We start from the raw sequence: 24462 nt of genomic DNA on the forward strand, positions 1-24462 counted from the left end.
ATCTTACAAAATTACTGATAGGATTTATAGTTAAATTATAGACATAACATTTCTTTGCATATTTTATTTTAAGCAAACTAATAGTAATAGGAATCAAGTCTTAATGTGTGATATTTAAACCATCCACAGTTTTGTACTCATATTCTAATTTAACAATAAATATATATTGTAATCTAATCAAAGCATTCCCATTGGCTGACAAATTGGACAAATATGAATAATAATCTTACACATTTATTGCATATTTCATATACATGAGCATAGACGTGTATAGAAAGTAAGCACACATATCACAATAGAAGATGGAGAACATAGCAAAGAAGCGGGGAAAGTTCAAACAACCCGTCTGTTGTTTGTTATTTGGGACGTCTGTTTTATAAGAGAGACCAGGTATTAATTAGGACATCTATTTATGATGGACGAGGTATGATTCGAGCTTCCAATGGGTACTTCATTGACAAGAGCACATTCGGAATATCTCGAGTAAGATCAGGAAGACTGCCTTCCTTGGCACATCGCCACTCAAATGATTTAAGCAGATTGGCGAGAGTGATGGGAACATACACGTTGGCCACATCCATTCCTGCGCAAACCCTCCTTCCTGCCCCAAATGGAAGATATGCCATTCTCACATTTCCCAACTCATTCTTCTCAAGAAACCTCTCCGGCCTGAACTCATCTGGCTCTTTCCACAGCTCAGGATCGTTTGAAACACTGTGGAAATTAAAAAGCACCGATGACTTTGCAGGTATGGTGATGTTCATCAACTTACACTCGTTCTCCGTCTGGTGAATAATCCCAAGTGGTGCAATCGATTCTTTCCTTAGGGTTTCCTTCACCACACTCTGCAAGTATGGAAGCTTCTTCAAATCTTCTAAAATGAACAACCCACCTTTTTCTTTTCCAAACGCTTGGCTGATTTCTTCGTATACCCTGTCTTGGATGTGAGGATTTGATATTAGATAAGCCAGAGCCCATTCTATGGCCGTAGATGTGCTGTCTACTGCGAGAACAAATAGCTCATACATGTTAAAAGCTATTTCTTCATCAGAAAACTTTGATTTGACTTGACCCAATTCTTCCTTCCCTTCTAGCAAACAATACAAGAAACTGCTGGGAGCATTTCGCTTAAAGTTCTCTCTATAACTTCGAGCAAATCGAATGAGAGGCAACATGAGGTGCAGAATATCAGATCTTAGAGACTTCAATTTCGTCTCCATTCTAAAAAAGGAAGGAACAAAGAAGCGAGCAGTATGAAACTTATCTGCTTTATTAGAAAGTCTTATATCTTCAGCTATGAATTCTTCTAGCTTTGACAAGAAATCAGCATCTTGAAAGTCCATGCCAAAGCATAAGGGGGCAATAAAACTCACAGCTGTCATTTTCAATGCGTGAAGGGGCCTCACGATACCATACTTCTTCTCTTTCACCTCCATTTCTAATTTGGCGATGAGTTTGTTCATACTTGTCTTGTGTGAAGAGCTCTGGAGTGCAACATGGGCGGGGCTGAGAACACTGTTGTGGAGAATTCTTCTGAGCTTAGTCCAGTGCTCGTTGAAGGGAGAAGTAATCATAGTCCTTAAATTGGCAGTAACATATTTCCTTGAGTAGAGTGGAGGTCGACCAGAGAAATTGGAGGCCTGATTAACCAGGGCCTCCCAAATTGGAGCTTGGCCTGTCAGGACTACAAGTGGCGATGCCCCCATCCAAATTGTCATGACAGGACCATATTTTTTGCCCATTTCTGTCATGGTGGAAAGAAGATTTTCACCCTTGTTCAGCTGATGTAAGTTGCCCAATAATGGCACCCTTGGTGGAGATGGAGGCCATTTCTTCTCCTTGGTTGATGGCAAAAGAAAGGCTAGGGCAACAAATGTGGAGATGAGTAAAGCTGTGAAGAGGGAAATAACAGTCACTTGTAGGGTGGAAGAATGAAGGAAAGACAGTACTCGAGGATAACAAACAAAAGCCAGCATTTCCTCCATCGCAAAATAAAGGAACTACTTACAGAGATGCGATTGTCTCTTACATACAGAGATGCGATAGTCTCTTACATAGATTACACATATAAATACTGTACTGAGATGCTCGATTCTGCGCGAAGTATGACGTCATTGAGTTTTATTTTTCATCCTTCAATCTTTTTATTTTTACTTCATTTATTTCATCTTCGAATAGTTTTAAATGATCTCATCAGAAATCAAATCTTAGCTTTAAATGATCTCACCAGAAACTAAAACTTAATTGAGTGCAAAACTTTCGCATTAAAAGGAAACAATACTTTCACATCAAAAGGAAAGAGATCGAAATTGTATCAAATCTCAGTTTTAAATGATCTCACCATAAACGTCCAAATTTAATAAGTGCAAAACTCTCATATGGTAAGAAAAGAGATCCAAATTGTACCCGATTTAAATTTAATCCCATAGTCTTATTAATTCTTACGGATTCTTAGCCTATAGACTCGTACCCCTGCAATATATTAGCACATATTTTAGCTCATAAGTAGCCAACATCTTGTATTGCCTTCAGATCTAAACACTCCAAAAAAGAGAGTCAAGAAGTAAAATGGAAGTTGCCTGGTCTTATGTGTTACTATAGTAATTCCTGCTATCAATTCTTATTGCCATCAAAGTTTTCTTCAATGATGGTACATGTGTGAGAGACAGATCAATGATGGTACATGTGAGAGAGAGATGATAAGAAATGAGTCGATCAGATGCATGTGTATTGCAAAAGAATATCCTGCATTTCCTTCGAATATAAAGAGATATTGAGAAATGAGTGAACTAAAATATGCCGAACTCGCGTGCAAAAGGCAGATGGGATTTGAGAAATGAGGTTGCTTTCATATAACATTCCCAACAAATTTAAGCCTATCGTTTCCAAACACGCAAGTTGAGGCATGTGAACAGGTTATGATGCGAGCCTTTATTTCTTGTCCTTCCTCTTTTCATTATTTTGTTGGTATTGCTTTCACCTGTTATGTCTTGCATACTTGAGTTTGTCAGCGAAAAGAAAATGTCGTTATCAATTAAGAAAAAATCCCAAATATCTCACTTTGAACAATTATTGAAAAGAAAAAATTTAAAATATTAAAATATCTAATGCTTAGGCCCCGTTTGGTTGGGGAAGATGAATTTTCCTCATAACCAGGTTATTGATAACCAGGTTTTCGAAAACCTGGTTATGTATTTTAGGAAGATAGTTGGACCGTTTGGTTGACACGGAAGATGAATTTTCAAATCCATGTTCTGCGTTTGGTTGCCAATTTAGAAATTGGAATTGGAACAGAATATGACTAGGAATATCTTTTTGTTGCGTTTGGTTGTTCATTTTCTAATTGGAATTGGAATTTGATGTAAATTTTTTTAATCTTATTTAATTAGTGAAACACAAGGATTAGAATGAGTAAAGTATTAATATTTATGATTTAATTTATTTATAATTAGACTACATTATTATTATTATTTATTCTTGAATATTCACAGTTTTATTTTGTTAGTCAATAATAAATAAAATGATTATTATTTTTTATTTTAATTCTATTTATTAGCAAAGAAAAGTAAAAAATAATCATACATGCAATCATTTGTATGAAGTTATTTTTTGTCCCATTGTTGGAAATTGTGATCATATATATTATATATTTTTGAAAAATTGTGTAAGACAAATTTATCGTCGAATTGAATTTATTGTCAAGTTCATCCGAACTTCATAATTGTCGAACTCGAATTGAAACTTGAACCTTGTGACTTAGCCGCTAAATATGTGTGTTTGTGTCCTCTCTCTATCCCTCCCTATGTTTGTGTTCATCCACGTGATTTGGCAGAAGGATTGGACACAATAAATGTTGTTTATGCAGATGAATTATTGCCTACACTATATGAGAATTCTCGCATCTCTTAAGACTAGTTGCCGACACAGAGAGGGATTGTGAGGCGTGTTGTGGCTCTTAGTCGGTATCTTCAAAATCCATTGGCCATGGTTGCAACATTATATAGTCTTGGCAAAGAAATATTATCATTGAAGCTTCATTCACTGGAACATTTCCTTACTCTAGATGAAAAGTATGAAGCTGTTGAGCAGGTAATAGTTACAACAACCAACTGTAGAGGCTATGAAGCCACTTGTCTTTATAAATGCTATTGGTTTTTTTATGGGTTAGAGGGAATGGACAAGCAACATCCGAAAACCATGTTATGGATCCATTGGATGATACTAGAATTCATCCAAAGCCATATGAATTTGCCAAGAAAATGGCTAAGGACATATATTGTGAAGAAGCTGGACATGATATAGATGATATGGATGAGGAAACACAAGAAATGGTTGTTGAGCATGTCAAAAATATCCCGATCTGTTAAATGCCCTTGATATTGATGAATATGCTAGAAGTGTGGAGCAATGGACATCCAATAAAAAGCAGGAAACCCTTGCTGACATAAAGAGTGAATTGTTACATGGATTTCAGGATTTGAGATCACCATATAAAGAGCCATCCCAGGATGAGGAATTTTATCTGCTGACTGGAGAAAATGAAGAGACCCTGTTAATGGAAAAAATTGTCCCCGCAGAGTCCAAAATCATCGTATAATTTGTGATCTGGAATCAAGCTTGACATGAATAATATTGAAAGAGGAGCTTTCTGATGATCTAGATATGGATCCTTTAGAAAAAATTGCAGAAGGCAACATCCTTACCTGTTGGGTGAAAACTATGACAAAAGTGAAGTACCTAGTTGAGTTAACTTGCAAAGAGAGTTCACTAAAGAATGATAACTATCAGGGTGCATAGGATAAGGATAAGGAGGTTAAGGATCCATATTTTGCGGAAGAGGATTCCATTTCACGAAGTGAACAAGAGAATGAAACCATTAAGTTCCTAACAGATAAAGAGCCAGGGGAGAGTATTATCCGTCCATGCTTGAAAGGGCCTACTCACTTGATTCTAACACTGAGCATTTTCAATGGAGTTTATGCACACAAGGATATTGTGGAGGGAGGAAAAGACGAAAAGGATTTTGCTAGCTATCTTCGACTTGGAAAATACTTTCAATTGGGGAGGAGACATTTGAAGATCTTGATGAGGTCATAGACAGATATATATTCAAGAGAGGATAAGATATTTTAGTATTTCGTTCTACTGTTTGGTGAGTCATAAAACACACATCAACAGACACCTTTCTACAGATGCAGGAACACACAAGCTCCTCTCTCTCTCTCACACTCTCTCCCTTTGTCCCTCCGTCCCCCCCTTCTTATCCCGCACTCTCTGCCCCTCTATGTATCTCTCCCTTTTAATAAATTTATTAAGTTAGTTAATTATTCAACAAAATATGCAACTAAATTTTACGTGAAATATTATATAGGAAAAAATATACCATTTTACATTCACATACATTAAACATTTGATGAGAACTTTAACAAGAAAAATGATGCTTTGTTAATAATTGCTCTTAAAAAATGTGGAATTTTGGCAACATAGATTTTACATGCAATTTAAAAAAAAAGATCATGAAAATCATTAATCATATAAATCATATTTTAACATCATGAAATTCTAATAATGAATTTCACATAATTACTACAATATGAAAACTTGCTAACTTGATAGAACAATATCCATGATTTGATGGTGGTGTGAAAACACACCGTTAAACACGAAAACACTGAGAAATCCACGATGTATGCCTTTATGCCCCACATTCGACGACACACCGTTACATATGAAAACACTGAGAAATCCACAATGTATGCCCTTATGCCCCACATTCGACGGCAACCCTCTCATGCTGCTCAATCTTCCCATTATTGTTTGTGTTGTTAGATGGCCAATCCTACATATATGAACTAAACATGCTTGAAAAATTAAAACCTAATTTTTTTTTTAATGGAATACACCAAGGAGTGGCATCAGAAATATTGATCATTTACAAACACAGTAAACAATCATCCGATTGCTCATTTTTTATCAGCATGTGTGGTCTTGCAATATTAGCAAATCAAGAGCAATAAAAAAATACAAGAGAAAGACACTTTATCAATACCGTTGACAATCTTGTCAAGAAGCACGTACATAGGAAACCAAACTGTGGAAAAAAAAATAAGAAATTTAAAAAATATCCAAGAAAATTAGGAATATACATATAACATGGGACATAATCATGATTGTACAATCATCTACCAAAAATCCTCAATACTTTTGATAATCTTGTCAACGAAAACATACATAGGAAATCAAATAGGGACAAAAAGACAAAAAAATAAAAACATATGCAAGAAAATTAGGACTATAGATATAACATAGGACAGAATCATGAACTATACAATCATCTAGCAAATCACATTTCTATATGCTTTCAAGTTCTACAATTGAGCATTCATCATTTGCCACTCCTTGTGTATTCCACGTATGTATGGTTCAAATATAACTCTAATTAACAATGCAATGAACAACTATACCAAATGTTTACGAGATCATAAACTACGTGTTGTGAGAGATCAATGCAATACTATTAAACAAAGCCAACTAACCCTCTGTAATTATTTCACATGCCAATCGTGTGAATGCCAATGAAATGAACAACTAAACTATGTACTGACCAATGCCAATCATGTCAATGAAATGAATGACTAAACTATGCATATATCAAGTATGTATACATACGTACATACATGCATGAACATACATATGCACAGACATACATATATACACACATACATACATACATACACATGTACATACATGTGTACATACATATGCACCTACATACATACATACGCACATACATACACACATACATACATACATGCTTAGCAAAATAGAAAAAAAGTGCTCAGTAATGATTTCCAATATAGTGTTGTGACAGATCAATGCAATACCATTACACAAAGCCAATTAACCATCTGGAATGACTTCACATGCCAATCGTGCGAATGCCAATGAAATGAACAACTATCCTGCATATTGACCAATTCCAATCATGTCAATAAAATGGATGACTAAAATATGCATAGATCAAGTTTGTATACATACGTACATACATGTGTGTACATACATATGCACATACATACATGCATACATACATACATGTGTGTACATACATACATACGCATATACATACATACATGCTTAGCAAAATAGTAAAAATGTGCTCAGTAATGAGTTCCAGTATAGTGTTGTGAGAGATCAATGCAATGCATAGATCAAGTATGTATACATGCGTACATACATGTGTGTACATACATATGCACATAATACATACATATGTACGTACATACATACATGTGTGTACATACATATTGTTTGTTTCAAATCTGTTTAGCAAAATAGTCAATATGTGCTCACTAATGAATTCCAATATAGTGCTGTGACAGATCAATACCACTAAAATGGACAACTAAACTTTGTAACAGTTTCTTGCCAGTAATGAGTTCTAGTATAGTGTTGTGAGAGATGAATGCAATACCATATAAATAGAGCCAATTCATAAACTATGTATATATCAATGGCAATCATGGATTTTATCTAGATATAATCAATATGTGCTCAATAATGAAATTTACAAGTATATCACTAGCTTTTATCTATACATAGCTGACCTATACATAGTTTATCATAGTTCTATTTCTATCTGCTATTTGCTTAGCATAGTCAATAGATGTGTTAACTATTTGTTTCAAATCTATTTAGCAAAATAGTCAATATGTGCTCACTAATAAATTTTAGTATGGTGCTATGAGAGATCAATACCAGTGAAATGAACAATTAAACTTTGTAACAGTGTCTGGCTGTTTGTGTCAAATCTGTTTAGCAAAATAGTCAATATGTACTCAATAATAAATTCCAGTATGTGCTCACGTGATTACTTGTATATATCATAATGCCAATCATAATAGCAAAACATGGCAATTATGCTTTTATCTATACATAGTTGACCTATACATAGTTTATCATGGTTCAAATCTGTTTAGCAAAACAGTCCAATATATGCTATAACAGTTTGTTTAGAATCTGTTTAACAAAATAGTAAATATATGCTCACTAATGACTTTCAGTATAGTGTTGTGAGAGATCAATGCAATACCATTAATCAAAGTGAATCATGCCAATGAAATGAAAAACTAAACTATGGATATATCAAGTATGTATAGATCCATGTAAAATCATTCAACATACTTATGATGTCATAAACTATGTACAGATCAATGCAATACCATTAAGCGCAGTCAACTCATAAACTATGTATGGATACATGGAAGATCAATGGAAATCATGGCTTTTATCTATACATAGTTTATCATGGTTCAAATCTGTTTAGCAAAACAATCCAATACATGTTGTAACAGTTTGTTTAGAATCTATTTAACAAAATGGTAAATATATGCTCACTAATGACTCCCAATATAGTATTGTGAGAGATCAATGCAATACCATTAATCAAAGTGAATCATGCCAATGAAATGAACAACTAAACTATGGATATATCAAGTATGTATAGATCCATGCAAAATCACTCAACATACTTATGACATCATAAACTATGTACAAATCAATGCAATACCATTAAACGCAGCCAACTCATAAACTATGTATGGATACATGGAAGATCAATGACAATCATGGCTTTTATCTATACATAGTTGACATATACATAATTTATCATGGTTCAAATCTGTTTAGCAACACAGTCCAATACATGCTGTAACAGTTTGTTTAGAATTTGTTTAACAAAATAGTAAATATATGCTCACTAATGACTTCCAGTATAGTGATGTGAGAGATCAATGCAATACCATTAATCAAAGTGAATCATGCCAATGAAATGAATAACTAAACTATGGATATATCAAGTATGTATAGATCCATGCAAAATCACTCAACATACTTATGACATCATAAACTATGTACAAATCAATGCAATACCATTAAACGCAGCCAACTCATAAACTATGTATGGATACATGGAAGATCAATGACAATCATGGCTTTTATCTATACATAGTTGACATATACATAATTTATCATGGTTCAAATCTGTTTAGCAAAACAGTCCAATACATGCTGTAACAGTTTGTTTAGAATTTGCTTAACAAAATAGTAAATATATGCTCACTAATGACTTCCAGTATAGTGCTGTGAGAGATCAATGCAATACCATTAATCAAAGTGAATCATGCCAATGAAATGAAAAACTAAACTATGGATATATCAAGTATGTATAGATCCATGCAAAATCACTCAACATACTTATGACGTCATAAACTATGTACAAATCAATGCAATACCATTAAACGCAGCCAACTCATAAACTATGTATGGATACATGGAAGATCAATGACAATCATGGCTTTTATCTATACATAGTTGACATATACATAATTTATCACGGTTCAAATCTGTTTAGCAAAACAGTCCAATACATGCTGTAACAGTTTGTTTAGAATTTGTTTAACAAAATAGTAAATATATGCTCACTAATGACTTCCAGTATAGTGCTGTGAGAGATCAATGCAATATCATTAATCAAAGTGAATCATGCCAATGAAATGAACAACTAAACTATGGATATATCAAGTATGTATAGATCCATGCAAAATCACTCAACATACTTATGATGTCATAAACTATGTACAAATCAATGCAATACCATTAAACACAGCCAACTCATAAACTATGTATGGATACATGGAAGATCAATGACAATCATGGCTTTTATCTATACATAGTTGACATATACATAATTTATCATGGTTCAAATCTGTTTAGCAAAACAGTCCAATACATGCTGTAACAGTTTGTTTAGAATTTGTTTAACAAAATAGTAAATATATGCTCACTAATGACTTCCAGTATAGTGCTGTGAGAGATCAATGCAATACCATTAATCAAAGTGAATCATGCCAATGAAATGAACAACTAAACTATGGATATATCAAGTATGTATAGATCCATGCAAAATCATTCAACATACTTATGACGTCATAAACTATGTACAAATCAATGCAATACTATTAAACACAGCCAACACATAAACTATGTATGGATACATGGAAGATCAATGACAATCATGGGTTTTATCTATACATAGTTTATCATGGTTCAAATCTGTTTAGCAAAATAGTCCAATACTTGCTGTAACAATTTGTTTAGAATCTGTTTAACAGAATAGTAAATATATGCTCACTAATGACTTCCAGTATAGTGCTGTGAGAGATCACTAATTAAATAGTCAAAATTTGCTAAATAATGAGTTCCAATATAGTGATGTGAGATTAATATAGTTTTAGTTTAGTGCTATTAGAGATTAATGCAAAACTATTGAATAGAGTAATCATGCAGCATAAGTCATTGCAATCCAGTCAGTAGCTGAAATAGCTAAATGGTACCAAATGTCATTGCAATCCACTCCACTCTCTCCACCTCATCCATCATCAAGAACCCTTTGGCTCTTTCATGTTGAAGCACGAAGGTATCATGTGCTTTCACGAAAATTGCTCGACTCAGTTCAGGGACAGCTTTGAGAGCAATATATGCAGCAGTCAAAATATTATCATCTTCAAATTTATCCACTTTTACAATCTGAGGCTTAATGAGGCCATCTTTCAGTTCCTTCATAGTTTCGCATATCACATCCAATGATGCAGCCAAAGATGTCTTCTTCCTCTTTCCCCTCCTTGATGATGATGGTGGAGGAGTCCCTCTAGCACTTGCACTCGACTGATTGGAATGATATAACTCTTCATCAATATCTGGTTGGATGTCAAGAGGTGTACCACAATTGGTATCATCCTCATCAAGCACATTAAATGCATCATTCATAGGGTGCCCTTCTTCAGCATCAAGGGGTGTTGTAGATGCGAACCCTTCAGCAATGTCATTACCAACAATTACAGCCAACTCATTAAAATATTGGAAAGGTGACCTCTTATACATTTTTGCATTTTTGAATTCTCTCCTCTACATATAAGCATTAATAGATGGATTAGGTTGTAAGTTTTTCATTATTAAAATAAGAAGGAAAAATTTCTTCAATGAAAAGAGTACAAAGATCATCCTACCTTCAACAGGTCATCCCACACTGAATCCTCAGCATCCACAGTTTGAGTTTCTTCATTCCAGGCTAACCCACTTGTATTTTTCAAGTCCTTCATTACTTTATATCCTACTTTCCATGTTTTTAGCTTATTCTTAAAATGATCTCGTGACAGATTCGAGTTCATCGCTGAATTGAATGTCCTCTCTATCGCAGTCCATGCCTCTTTTTTAAACCCACCTTCACCTTTCTGTCCGAGATGGACTTGTTGAAGGAGCAAGTCTAAAAACTTGCGTTCCATCAATTTTGTCCACATTTTCTTCTTTGAAGAAGAAGATTTGTTGCTCACAGCGAGGGATCCATCTATATCACTCAAAGTAATGGGAGAACACATCTGTTTCACATGATCAGATCCATCCATGCTCATCATGAGCTCGGTATATGCCATTGTGTACTCCTTCCTGTATTTCATTTAAATTTGAAATAGAAAATCTTTAACTATCAATTTGTAATACGTCATAATGGAACAAGGCTAACATATTGAATAGGTAAACGTATTACGATTTAAAGTAATCATACGACTGAAATTGAAAGTTATTGCTCTTTAAATTTAAATAGAATGCAGCAAGCAGTAACATCAGAAAAATAGGATTTTCAATGAATTCATTGTTCTCTTCTTACTAGTGGGCTTATGATCTTCATCATTTGGTACTCCTTGCTGTATTTCATTTAAAATTGAAGATGATAAACTTTAAATATCATTTTTTAATACATCCTAATGCAATGAGGCTAACATTTAATAAACTTGAAAGAATTTAACTGAAGATGATACACATTTTAAGCAATAATTGATGATAACACATCAACATCAAAAAAACTACCAGTAAGACAAAATGGTGATATCAATGGCAAGTAAATAGTCATGAGCCCCATTATGAAGCATGTTATTGTACTTTCTCAATGCAAAGATGTATAATAATTGTGCTTTCTTGCATTTAAATCAATGTAATCTATATTTCAAGTTGAATTGTGTATTGCAGATATGATCAACAATTTTTGTACATAATGTAGGTGTGAAACTGAAAGTTAATGTTCTTTTTATTTAATTAGAATGTAGCAAAGACTGATATCAGAATAACGAAATCAAACACCATCATTGTATATGCATACATCAATTTAATCATATAAAGCACATTGCCTTCTAATAAATCATTTATTCTCGAGATCTATAATCTTCCCACATCCTATTTGCTATATCTTCTCAAAATTGGGCCCACTCATTTCTATCCTCCTGAGACAACCCATATGTCTCAAGTAGTGGCACCTCTATCCCATCACGATCATCTTCCTCTTCAATAGCTTCTTCCGATGGAAGGCCATCCTCTATCGTAATGAAATTGTGAAGTATGCAACATGCTAAAACAATATAGGATTGTGTCATGATATCATAAGACGTTGCATGTCTTAAGATTGGAAAACGCTGCTTCAGAATACCAAATGTATGTTCTACTGCATTTCTAAGAGAGGAGTGTCGATGGTTGAACAACTCATGTGCAGAGTTTATTGGGTTTTCTCTTTCAAGTGGTAGCGTGTACACCGATAAGGAGCGAGAAATCCAGGTGCATTTGGATATCCAGCATCCACGAGATAATATTTTCCTATATAAAGAAAGTATATTGTCAATACTTGAACCATTTAGCATAACCTTGAGTATATTAAAATGTGATTTGGTTTACCAGGGGGAACTACAAGTGGATCTGATCTGGATAGAGCTGAGGCTAGAACACGGCTATCTGCAGCAGAGCCTTCCCAACCAGCAAGGCAATACTGAAACTTACAATCAAAGGAGCAGACACCCATAACATTTTGCGATAGATTCCCTTTTCTATCACGATATTTACCCTGTATGTCGACATCAACTCGCACTGGAATATGGGTACCGTCAATGGCTCCAATGCAATCCTGTGGGATATGATACACTGATCAAATGTATGCTCAAGTAATAATAAGATAAGGACAACATTCTAGACAATAAACTTGTAATAATGTGTGATTTACCTTGAAGAATGGTTCAAAACGATCCTTCCCACTAATTTCAGGAGGAGTGCCTGGACTAGGTGGTATGAAGTAATCTCTGTGAAGGGCTAAGATAGCCATCAAAACCTTGTGGAAGTACCGACTGACTGTCTCTCCTGAGTGCCCAAAGTTATGGGCAATCTTGCGGTTCCTTAGATTGTGCCCAAGGGTGTGGAGGAACATCACTAGTTGTTCCTCTAACTTCAAGTGGATCGTATCTCTCAAGCTTCCTTTCAGCCTCAAAATACGAGCTAGAGAAAAGAAGGCTGCCCTACTCATCCGAATCTGATCATGCCAATCCACCTCATTCGAATGAATAATGTCTCTACAAAAGAAATTTCCTTTTCTTATTCGTTTACCCATTTGACTACCTTCTCGGGCTACCAGTACTTTGGCTATGCCAACAAAAGCAAAAAGAATTGTGAGAATGCAGGTGTATGTGGTTTTCCTAACTATGCTTCCTTGGACCTCTATACTCTCCATAGGATCCATTAGTGACCTGAAATGTGGACAATTTAAACACTATCAGTTATGAAATATCAACTATCACCTATCGAGATACAACATGATTATTTGCTAGCCTCATTGCATTAAGAAGTCAATTATTTATTCAAATACAACAAGGAGTACCAACTACCGAGGATCATAAGCCCATAAAGAACAAATTACAATGTGTCATTATACTCCATGTAATCTTTCTATACCAATGAAAGCATAATATTGATTCCATTTGTCTATATGTATACACACATGTATGTATATATGTATGTGCACACACATGTATGTATGCATGTATGTACGTATACACACACATGTATGTATGCATGTACGTACGTACACACACACACATGAATGTATGTATGTATGTATGCATGTATGTACGTACACACACACACATGTATGCATGCATGTACGTAGACACACACATGTATGTATGCATGCATGTACGTACACACACAAGTATGTATGTGTGTACGTACATACACACACATGTATGTATGTACACATACACATGTACAAACTATAACTTGAATTTGGGCTTTTATGAATGTGTTTTAATAAATCGTCGGGTCCGCTGAAATTGAGGCTCGTCTTTTAGAAGATGAAAAGTAACATAGTTGGCAATAGGAATAGAGTTTCTTTCTGCATTGATCAATACATAGTTTGAAATCATCGCTTTTATCTATACATAGTTTATGACCTCATAAGTATGTTGAATGATTTTGCATGGATCAATACATACTTGATATATCCATAGTTTAGTTGTTCATTTCATTGGCATGATTCACTTTGATTAATGGTATTGCATTGATCTCTCACATCACTATACTGGAACTCATTGGACTATTTTGCTAAACAGATTTGAACCATGATAAACTATGTATAGGTCAACTATGTATAGATAAAAGCATGATTGCCATGTTTTGCTATTATGATTGGCACTATAATATATACAGGTAATCACATGATCACATACTGGAATTCATTATTGAGCACATATTGAGCACATATTGATTATGTATAGATAAAAGCCATGATTGCCATTGATCTATACATAGTTTATGATTTGGCTCTATTTAATGGTATTGCATTCATCTCTCATAGCAGTACACTAGAACTCATTACTGGCAAGAAACTGTTACAAAGTTTAGTTGTTCATTTCACTGGTATTGATCTCTCACAACACTATACTGAAAGTCATTAGTGAGCATATATTGACTATTTTTTCAAATAGATTCTAAACAAACTGTTATAGCATATATTGGATTGTTTTGCTAAACAGATTTGAACCATGATAAACTACATATAGGTCAACTATGTATAGATAAAAGCCATGATTGCCATGTTTTGCTTGATTGGCACTATGATATATATAGGTAATCACATGAGCACACACTAGAATTCATTATTAAGCACATATTGAGCACATATTGATTATGTATAGATAAAAGCCATGATTGACATTGATCTATACATAGTTGGTTCATACATAGTTTATGACTTGACTCTATTTAATGGTATTGCATTCATCTCTCACAGCATTATACTAGAACTCATTACTGGCAAGAAACAGTTAGAAAGTTTAGTTATTCATTTCACTGGTATTGATCTCTCACAGCACTATACTAGAATTTATTAGTGAGCACAAGTTTATGACTTGGCTCTATTTAATGGTATTTCATTCATCTCTCACAACAACATACTAGTACTCATTATTGGCAAGAAATTTTTACAAAGTTTGGTTGTTCATTTCACTGTTATTGATCTCTCACAGCACTATAGTGGAATTTATTAGTGAGCACATATTGACTATTTTGCTAAACAGATTTAAAACAAACACCCAGAAATTGTTACAAAGTTTAATTTCTCATTTCACTGGTATTGATCTCTCACAGCACTATACTCGAATTTATTAGTGACCACATATTGACTATTTTAAAAATACATTTGAAACAAACAGTTACCACATATATTGACTATTTTAAAAATAGATTTGAAACAAATAGTTACGTTTGAATGAACCAAAAAAACTTAAAAAAATCCAGTATGCAAAGGTGGGTGTGAGAGGAGAACCGTTTACCGCTGCCACTGTTCAAAGTGGAGAAGAGAAATCGTAGAAAATGCCACAGCCACACGCCACGGCCACAGGAAACCACGGCCACAGAAAACCCACAAACCAAAAACCCTCGCAAACCACGGCCACAGAAAACCCACAAGCCCAACAAACGCAGCAAACCAAAAACCCTCGCCTTCGCACAATAGAGCACAAAAACAATACAACCGTCGTCTTCCAAAAAACCCAATTTGTTCTTCCAAAAACCTAAGGCAGATTCGGCGAACCCGACGATTTATTCAAACGCATTCATAAAAACCCAAAACCTAGTTTTCATTTCAACTTCCACCTATTTCTTGGAAGAAATTTCTTCCAATTTTTGAGCGAAATTGGCAGACGAAACCCGAAACCGGGTTATGCGTTTGATGAACCAAACGCCACCGTTTTCTTCCATAACCCGATTTTGGCGCTGAAAACCCTATTTCACGCCCGGTATTCCCGTAACCAAACGGGGCCTTAGGGATAAAGGGGCTGAAATAGGGAGTGATAATGTAAGTAATATTTTAGAAGACAAGGAAGGGTAAATATTATTTCGTTGGATTTTTGTAGCTATAATGTAATAATAATAATAAATTATAATTTTTATAGAATATATTTGAAAATAGGTAGGTCATTAATTTATAAGAATACATTTATATATCAATTGTATAATTTGTATGCTTCAAATTTATAAAATAAACATATTAGACAATTCATATAGTCCTTTTACTATATTTAATTACTATAAAAATACAATATTTTTATAATATTTAGACAAAATTATTTTTAAATTAATATAAATTTTTTAATATTTATATTTACCTAAGAATATAGTTGTTATCTTAAATTCTTTTTTTATTTAAATGTAATATATTAAAAGATTATTCTATTTATTATTGATACTTAATATTTGACAAAATATATTAAATACATTTTGATTTATTCATAAATTTTTTTAAGAAAATATTTATAAATTTGTTTTACTCTAACTAATTTTCATACTTAAAATATATAGAACTAGAGCTAGCTAAATGATTTAATCTCTTAGCACACTTCATCAGTCCCAAGTTTATAAAAGTTACATTGATTTCGTTTCATATGTTAAATCATTTAAAAGATTTATATATAATCTAAAATTCTATAATATATATTAATTTTTGACTCAATGTCAACAAGAGTGAAGTACATTAGAAGTGCCCCTTGTATGAAATTACTTGCTTCATTCCTATATCTTTGTGATAGGTAATGGGTTGAAGTTTATACATTATTTTTATTATTTACTTATTTATTATTTTTAAAATTAATTATTATTATGCATTAAGATTAAGTAGATTTGAACCCAAGACCTTGATGAAAGGCACACAATTTACCATTATGTTGTAGGCTATTGTCTGAAAAAGCGTGAATATGTGTGTGTGTGTGTGTGCGCGCGCGCGCGCATGTGTAAAATTCATAGGTAAATTAATATTAATCTACATAAAATGAAAGCAACACATGTGCATATATATCTAATCTAAATATGCAATGGTAGGGAATGCTACATTGTCTAGATCCTGACTCAAAGGTGACTATGACTCCTTCCCTCAACCAAATCAAGCAAATCAATAGAAATGTAAAATAAACACACACACACACACACACACACACACACACACACACACACACATGCAAGTATGAGGTAAGTATAATTAATAAAGCATGACTATAAATATCATCAATTCCTAATATATGCAACTCATCATTATGAAGATATGGTAAATATCATTTGTAGACACATCATATGGAATCATTATGAAAGTAGTTACATTCACTAATTAAGAGAAATTAAAGCATTGACTTTGCAAGTAAGTAACCATTGTTATATTATATAATCAATTCTTCTACATAGAAAAGTTTTGCATTTCAAATTTAGTTAGGGGGTAACATGTCCATAGAAGATTCAGAAAGAACTTTAACAATGAAGTCAACAATGATAAAAATGGAGGGGTATTACATTAAAAGTTTCCAAAACTTACTATACTAAAGGTAAGAACTTTGGTGCTTGCACCCCTTGTTTGAGAAAATGAACAAATTATGCAATATATTTTTATTCAATTAATGTTGAGTTATGATCGATCAAATTTTACTATAAATATAATTTAAAATTTATCATTATAAGTATTGAACCTATGTAAAATAGTAATTGTAAATTCTAAAGTAAAATTATATTCAAAATAAATTAAAAAGTAAAATTATATTCATTAACAAACGAAGCAAAACTTTTAAAAGTTTAGTTTACTTTCAGTATTTTCCTTTTCTTTCAATGTTCCTTTATCATGTATATTTTTTCTTAAAATCATGTTAATTCTTATTAACAATAAAGTATAAGGTTAAAATTGTTAATGATATCATTTATGAATACTAATAAGGTCATGTTATGTTTAAAATATGAAGAGAGGGAATGATTTAGAAAGGGGATATAGCAATAGGATGAGCTGAAAATAGAAATGGAAAATGTGACAGAAAAAGGTAAGGAGAAAATGATAAAAAGGAAGACAAAGTTGGGGATTCATATGGAAGAGATGGATAGGTTGAGAAAAAAAGGTTTAGATACAAAGATAAGAGAAGGGGGTTGATAGAGTGATGCAGTAAATGGCAGGAGAATCACTAAAGGAGATGTCCTAGCCTCAAGCCAATAACTAAATAGCAAAAATAGAATACAAGAAAAAAGACATGATACCAAATACAACTCTTTATTCATAAAATCACTGATTATATGCAATGTGCCTAGTTGTAAGGTCTTCTAGGTTTTGGTCAAATATAATAGCAATTACAAAAATAGTTCTACAAGATCTCTCAAGATCCAACCCAAATACTAGCCTGTTGAGATCCACACTCTGGTAGAAACCTCCAAGGAAGATCAAAACTTGTTCTTGCAATCCCACCAAGAAATCTCCTTGTTTCCCAAGCCTTAGCTACTAGCTCTTCAAATTTTTCTCTTTTGGCACATCCGCTTCTCCAAGTTGGATGATCCTCTAACTAAAGACTCCACAAGACCCAATACTTATACCCAACTAAGCCAGAGTTCAGCCTAGTATATTAAAAATTAAATAAACCCTTTTATTAAATGCATATTTAAGCCACAAGTTAGCTTATAACATAAATTAAATACAACCAAATTAAATGCCAAGGTTAGCTCACACTAGAAACTGAAAATAGATAACTCTAGCAAAGCCAGAACTAAGACATGACCAATCATCAGAAAACCACTTTAGAGTATCCACAACTCCACCAAGTATAACTGAGCCCCTTCATTGACTGAGCTACTCATTCAACACAACAATTGAGCATAACTAAGCCCCATTGTATGAATCGAGCTCTCATTGTATGCTGAGTACCTTCACCAATCGAGTACCACCAAGACATGACCGAGTAATGTTACTCCAACCAAGCACCTCGGTTAACACTGCAACCAAAAACCGCTTAGTAATGACTGAGACACACATCTTTCTTTGACCGTGTCCCCTAACTCTAAGGTTAAAACACTCCAACATGTAGGATTGACAACTACCCTAGGATGCTCCTGCATCATAGAGATAGTAGATAAAAATATATGTAGAGGTGGTATAGAATAGCAGGTTTTCAAATAATATTCAATCTACTAGATTTTTGAGGATATGGAATTTTATTCAATCTACTATATTTTTGAGGACATAGAATGTAAGAAGGCAAATTTTATATTGGACAGTGGGTAATCATTGTCAAGAGAGAATGACTACCTTTGAGATGATTTGAAACATAGATCTACTCTCACATTTTCACCATTCTTCAAATGATGAAAGCCACCACCTCTAACATTTAGGTTAGGATAGACATTAATGCTTCTTTGTATTGAACTATCATCATCATGCTCTTTGTCTTTTATGTCATCAGCTCTATCATATATAGAGAAATCCAATATGGAAGAAGTGTTAGAAATATTTAGAATAACTTAGAAGGGGATTGAATTAGTTACTCAAGGTCAATATGTACAACTTGAACAATTAAATAATAAACACTTCATTGTTCTTCTTATCCTGTTGCTCGGTCTATACTATAAAACTATCATAAACATAACATTCATTGCATAATGAAAATAGTATAAAATGTAAATACACATAAAGAATTCATCATATTTTTCACACTAGGATTTTATGTGGAAACCTAATCTAGGAAAAACCACAAGCAACATGTCACTATTTTTCACTCTTTTGAAGTGGGCTCTATTAGGAGCCAACCCTATTAAAGGTTACAAAACATGCTATTTAATGTGACATGGTTAGAGAATTCCATCACCCTATTAGGAGTGGCCTTGTAAGAGTAAGGATTTACATAGATTATTAAGTCTTCAAATGACTATTAGGTCATCCTCTATTAAATAGATTTCAATACAAACTATTTACAATGACTAGAAATAAAATAGTAGGTTTTGATGTGTGTGATTACAACTCACTTTTGTAGGTTCAGATCTTTGCTTGGTCCTTATGTTGGTTTAATGATAAGCCTTTCATTGAAATTTCTGATCTTGATTTTCTTGGATGCCTTTTAAGCAAGTAGTCCACTCTTCTCATCAACACTTAAGCCTTCTGCTCTAATGTTCTAATTAATAACAATATCATATCTATAAGCTTTCTCCTTTAGCTTTGCATCCACTCACACAATTGCATTTTTTTTATCGACCTTGCTTTCTTCATATACAAGCTTCACACATACAAACACATGAGTACATTGATTGTTTGGCTCTATATATCTTTAAATAAGTAATTTTTATACTATCATTTTCTACATCCATTATAGATCTTAGGGTTTATGATTAGGTTCAAATCGATTCACTATATCTATCCATGTTCTTGATCTTCTTCTAGAAGCTTCAATAAAATTCATTTGTTAGGTCTTTACCTAATCTTCTCCTTGAATTTAATGATCCAACTAATCAATCTTATCTTCAACATGGTTTACATCTCCAAGAAAGAAATAGTGTTGGCTTGATCACACTATTTCCTTGAATTCATTCTTATATTGTTGCTTGACAATCTCTAAAGTCTAGCACTCGATCATCACTAAAATACTCGAATACTTTAAAGATTTCTAACTTAGCATCATCTATCTCCCTTAGTTGTTGCTAATTCTCGATCAACACTAGATTTGGTTGGCACTAACTATAGCTCAATTGACATTGGTGTTGAAAATAAAATCAATATGAGTATGATAAATGTGTTTCAATCTTTTTTTCTCAATGATGTCAAACTTGCAATTTTCTAGTAAGACAATTGCTTATATGATTTTAGTACTATCATTTGTTTGATTGATGAAGAGGATTTGATCAAATAAGGTAACAATAGGACCTAGAGGAAAGGTTGAGTTATGACATGGAAAAGGTGTAGAACAATAAGTTAAGACAATGATATTAAAGTGCATTGATAATCTACTTAAGGTTGCAGAGGATGGATACACTAATTAAGTTCAAAAGAACAAGTTAAATGAAGTTTGTCTTCCAAGCTTAACCATCTGCATAGTAGGTGCCGAGAAAAGTTAGTCTAAGCTAAATAGAAAAATAGTTGGAGTTGAGAAAAGTCAATTTTAGTGCAAGCTGAGTGATACAATATAAGCCAAGTAAATTTTCATTGATGTCGAGCACCAGTAAACTTTGTTAGAATGGGGTTGTAGTTGCACCACAAGATTTATCTTTCAATGCCTGATACAACCACTCAACTCATAGTACACAAGAGATGGTTAAGCCCTTGTTACAAATCTTGAGGGGTGCACTAAACAAATTTCCAACAATCTCTCCCTCAAAGTTACCTGAGGGTCTTAGGATTCAAATATGGGGCCAAGCTTTGATACCACTTGTTAGAGTAGGGTTTTCATTGCACCAAAAGACCAATCTTTTGATGCCTAATACAAATACTCAACTTATTGTACACAGGTGGTGGTTAAGCCCTTCTCACAAATCCCAAGGGGAATGTTGACAAAAATTCCAACAAACTTTAGTTTATGCTAAGTGTTTTGCTAGTGGATAGCGAGCAATGTAATTTGTGCTGAACATTAGAAGCAAGCTAATGTCGAGTGTCAGCATTATGAAAAAGATCGATATATCAATGAATCTAAGTAGAAAAGTATGATTTATCTGATTGTGTTAACCATGTGGAAGATAAGCTTGATGATTTGGTTGTACATAATTCATAATAAACTATTTTGAGATTAATTCAAAGAGGATTGAAGGAGAAGTTTCTAGAAAGGAGATGAAATGAAATAATGTGTAGATTCATTGAATCCTATCTAATCTAACCTAAAACTAAAATGGACGATGGAGGATGAATAAAAAAAAATCTTAATTTTCTATTTATAGAGATGGTTGGTCGGAAGAAAAGGTTGTCATGTGTGAGAGCCTAAGGAAGAAAAGGACTCTAGGGTATTGCTTCATTTAGTGACCTAAGAGAAGAGACTACAGTGGCAAGAAAAGTAAGAAGGCTTAAGGGTATGGATGCTTTAAGGGTGAACAAGCTATCAAAGTTGAAGTGTGTGAAAGCCAGGAAGAATGGAGAACTGAAATAGAGATCTGTAATCTGTAAGTGTGTTGTAAGTTGTTATTAGATCAAGCCTTACTCTTACTTTCTAATCATTGTACCAATCTAGGATAAATCCTTTCGATTAAGGTTGACCTAACAGTTATTTATAAATCCTTTAACCAGGTGACATTCCAAGTGAATGATCTAAAGTTCTCTAATAAGGCTCACTCTTTAGAGGGAGATTGAAATCCTTTAACTAGGTCACATTTAACAGTCTGCATTGTAACCTTTAATAGGGTTGGCCTTTCATAGGGCATCACTTTAGAAGAGTGAGAACGAGTAGCATGTTACTGGCAATTTTTCTCAAATTGGCATTTCACATTAAATCATTGTGTCAAATGTGTTATTGAATCTATTGTATTTCATACTTACATTTCTGAAAAGTTGATTTGATAGTAAGCTACAAGTTTAAGTGATTTGATTTTATGGAAAATTTTGATGAAGCTACACCTAGGAGGTTTTAGAGATCATGCACAGTCTACCATTATTGTTAAGCATGTTGATCCTGCTAGAGTTCTAATGACTAAAGATCTGAAAAAGAAGAAAGAACACAACCATGCAATGTTGGAGATTGCCTCTACCCTAAGTTGTGTCGATTTTGATGATATCCAAGATTTTGATAGTGCAAAGAAAAGGTGGGATGCTCTACAGACCATCTATAGAGGTGACAAAAATGTTCTAAGAGCCAAATTTGAAATTCATAGAGGTAAGTTTGATGATATGATAATTCGAGAAGGTGAGAATATTGCTCAATATTGCTCTAGGATTAAAGATATTGTTAATGCAATTAGAGTAGCTACTAGTAAGATAGATGATGAGATTGTACTAAGAAATGTTTTGAAAATATTGTTTCCTATTTATGCTATTAGAGTTTCTATAATACAAGAACTCAGAAGTATACTAGAGACTGATCTGACTCTTAAAGCTCTGCTAGCTGGGCTCACTACTTTTGAGCTAACTTATTTTGATAATTACAAACTTGACAATGTTAAATTTTCTTTCAAAGCCAAGTTGTAATTGAAGGAATCAAATGAGAAGAAGAAAAAAAAAGGAAAAATATGTGTCCAATGATAGTGATATGGTTGAGGAAGATGTTGATCAACTTGAAGCACTACTAGCAAGGAGATTCAAGAGAGGTAAAGGAAAGTTCAAATGTAAGTTACCTATCATGTGTTTCAATTGTAATAGGGTTGGTCATATTGTTGCTAGATGTCCATAGAAGAACTATAGAGTTGGAGACAAGTACAAAGTAGAAGAGATGAAGACAACAAAGAAAAAGGAAAGAAGTCTTGCTACATTGCTGAAGAAGAAACTAAAGATGGATCTGACGATCATGATGATGAAGTGGTGTATGTTACAATAAAGGATGAATCTGATGAGTACAATCATTGATAGTGGGTGTTCACATCATATGACTGGAGATAAAAGTAAGCTCATTACCTTGAATTATTATGATGGAAATAGTGTAAGGTTTGGTAATGATTAACCATGTCTGATAAAAGGAAAAAGTTCTATCAAACTCATAGAAAGGATTTTATGTGACAATTCTTATTATTTTAAGGATATAACTATAATTTGTTGAGTGTCTCACAACTAAATAATTTGTGATATAGATATGGATGGAAAACTAATTGGAAAAGGTGATCAAACTAGAGATAATCTATTCTACCTTGATATAGACAATGCTACTTGTTTAATTGTATAATTTGATGATGTGTGGCTATGACACAAGAGGTTATGTCATGTTCATTTTGATAACTTATCTAGTATTAGTAACATGAAAAGATTCAAAGGTTTGCCTAAGTTGAAGAAACTTGACAATATAATTTGTAAATAATGTAAGTTAGGAAAAATGACAAAGTCAATTTTTAAGTGTACTTAAGACTCATACCTCTAAAGGAATATTAGAGATTGTTCATACTGACTTGTGTGGACCAATTGAAGTGCAAATCTAAAAATGAGATAAGTACATTATGCTACTTTTTGATGATTATTCTAGAATGATAACAATTATGTTTATGAAATAGAAATCTAATGCTTTCCAAATGTTTAAGTGGTACTTAGCAATAGTTGAGAAGGAAATAGGTAAAAGTTTGAAATGTTTGAGATCTAATAGAGGAGGATAATTTACATCAAATGAGTTTGAGATATTTTTTAATGACAAACGA

The 24462-nt window shown here is 33.3% G+C and overlaps 1 protein-coding gene across 1 annotated transcript; it reads right to left on the reverse strand.

Annotated features, from left to right (window-relative positions):
* Nucleotides 1-410: 410 nt before the first annotated feature.
* Nucleotides 411-1985, reverse strand: LOC149549527 ((S)-canadine synthase CYP719A21-like). Its single transcript, XM_089794333.1, has one exon. It carries the CDS (start codon nt 1983-1985, stop codon nt 411-413), a length of 1575 nt encoding a protein of 524 aa, XP_089650459.1.
* Nucleotides 1986-24462: the final 22477 nt, after the last annotated feature.

This window comes from Cupressus sempervirens, chromosome 7 (assembly GCF_028749045.1).
Source record: "Cupressus sempervirens isolate cs-2001-9-10 chromosome 7, ASM2874904v1, whole genome shotgun sequence".
Classification (NCBI taxonomy): domain Eukaryota; kingdom Viridiplantae; phylum Streptophyta; class Pinopsida; order Cupressales; family Cupressaceae; genus Cupressus; species Cupressus sempervirens.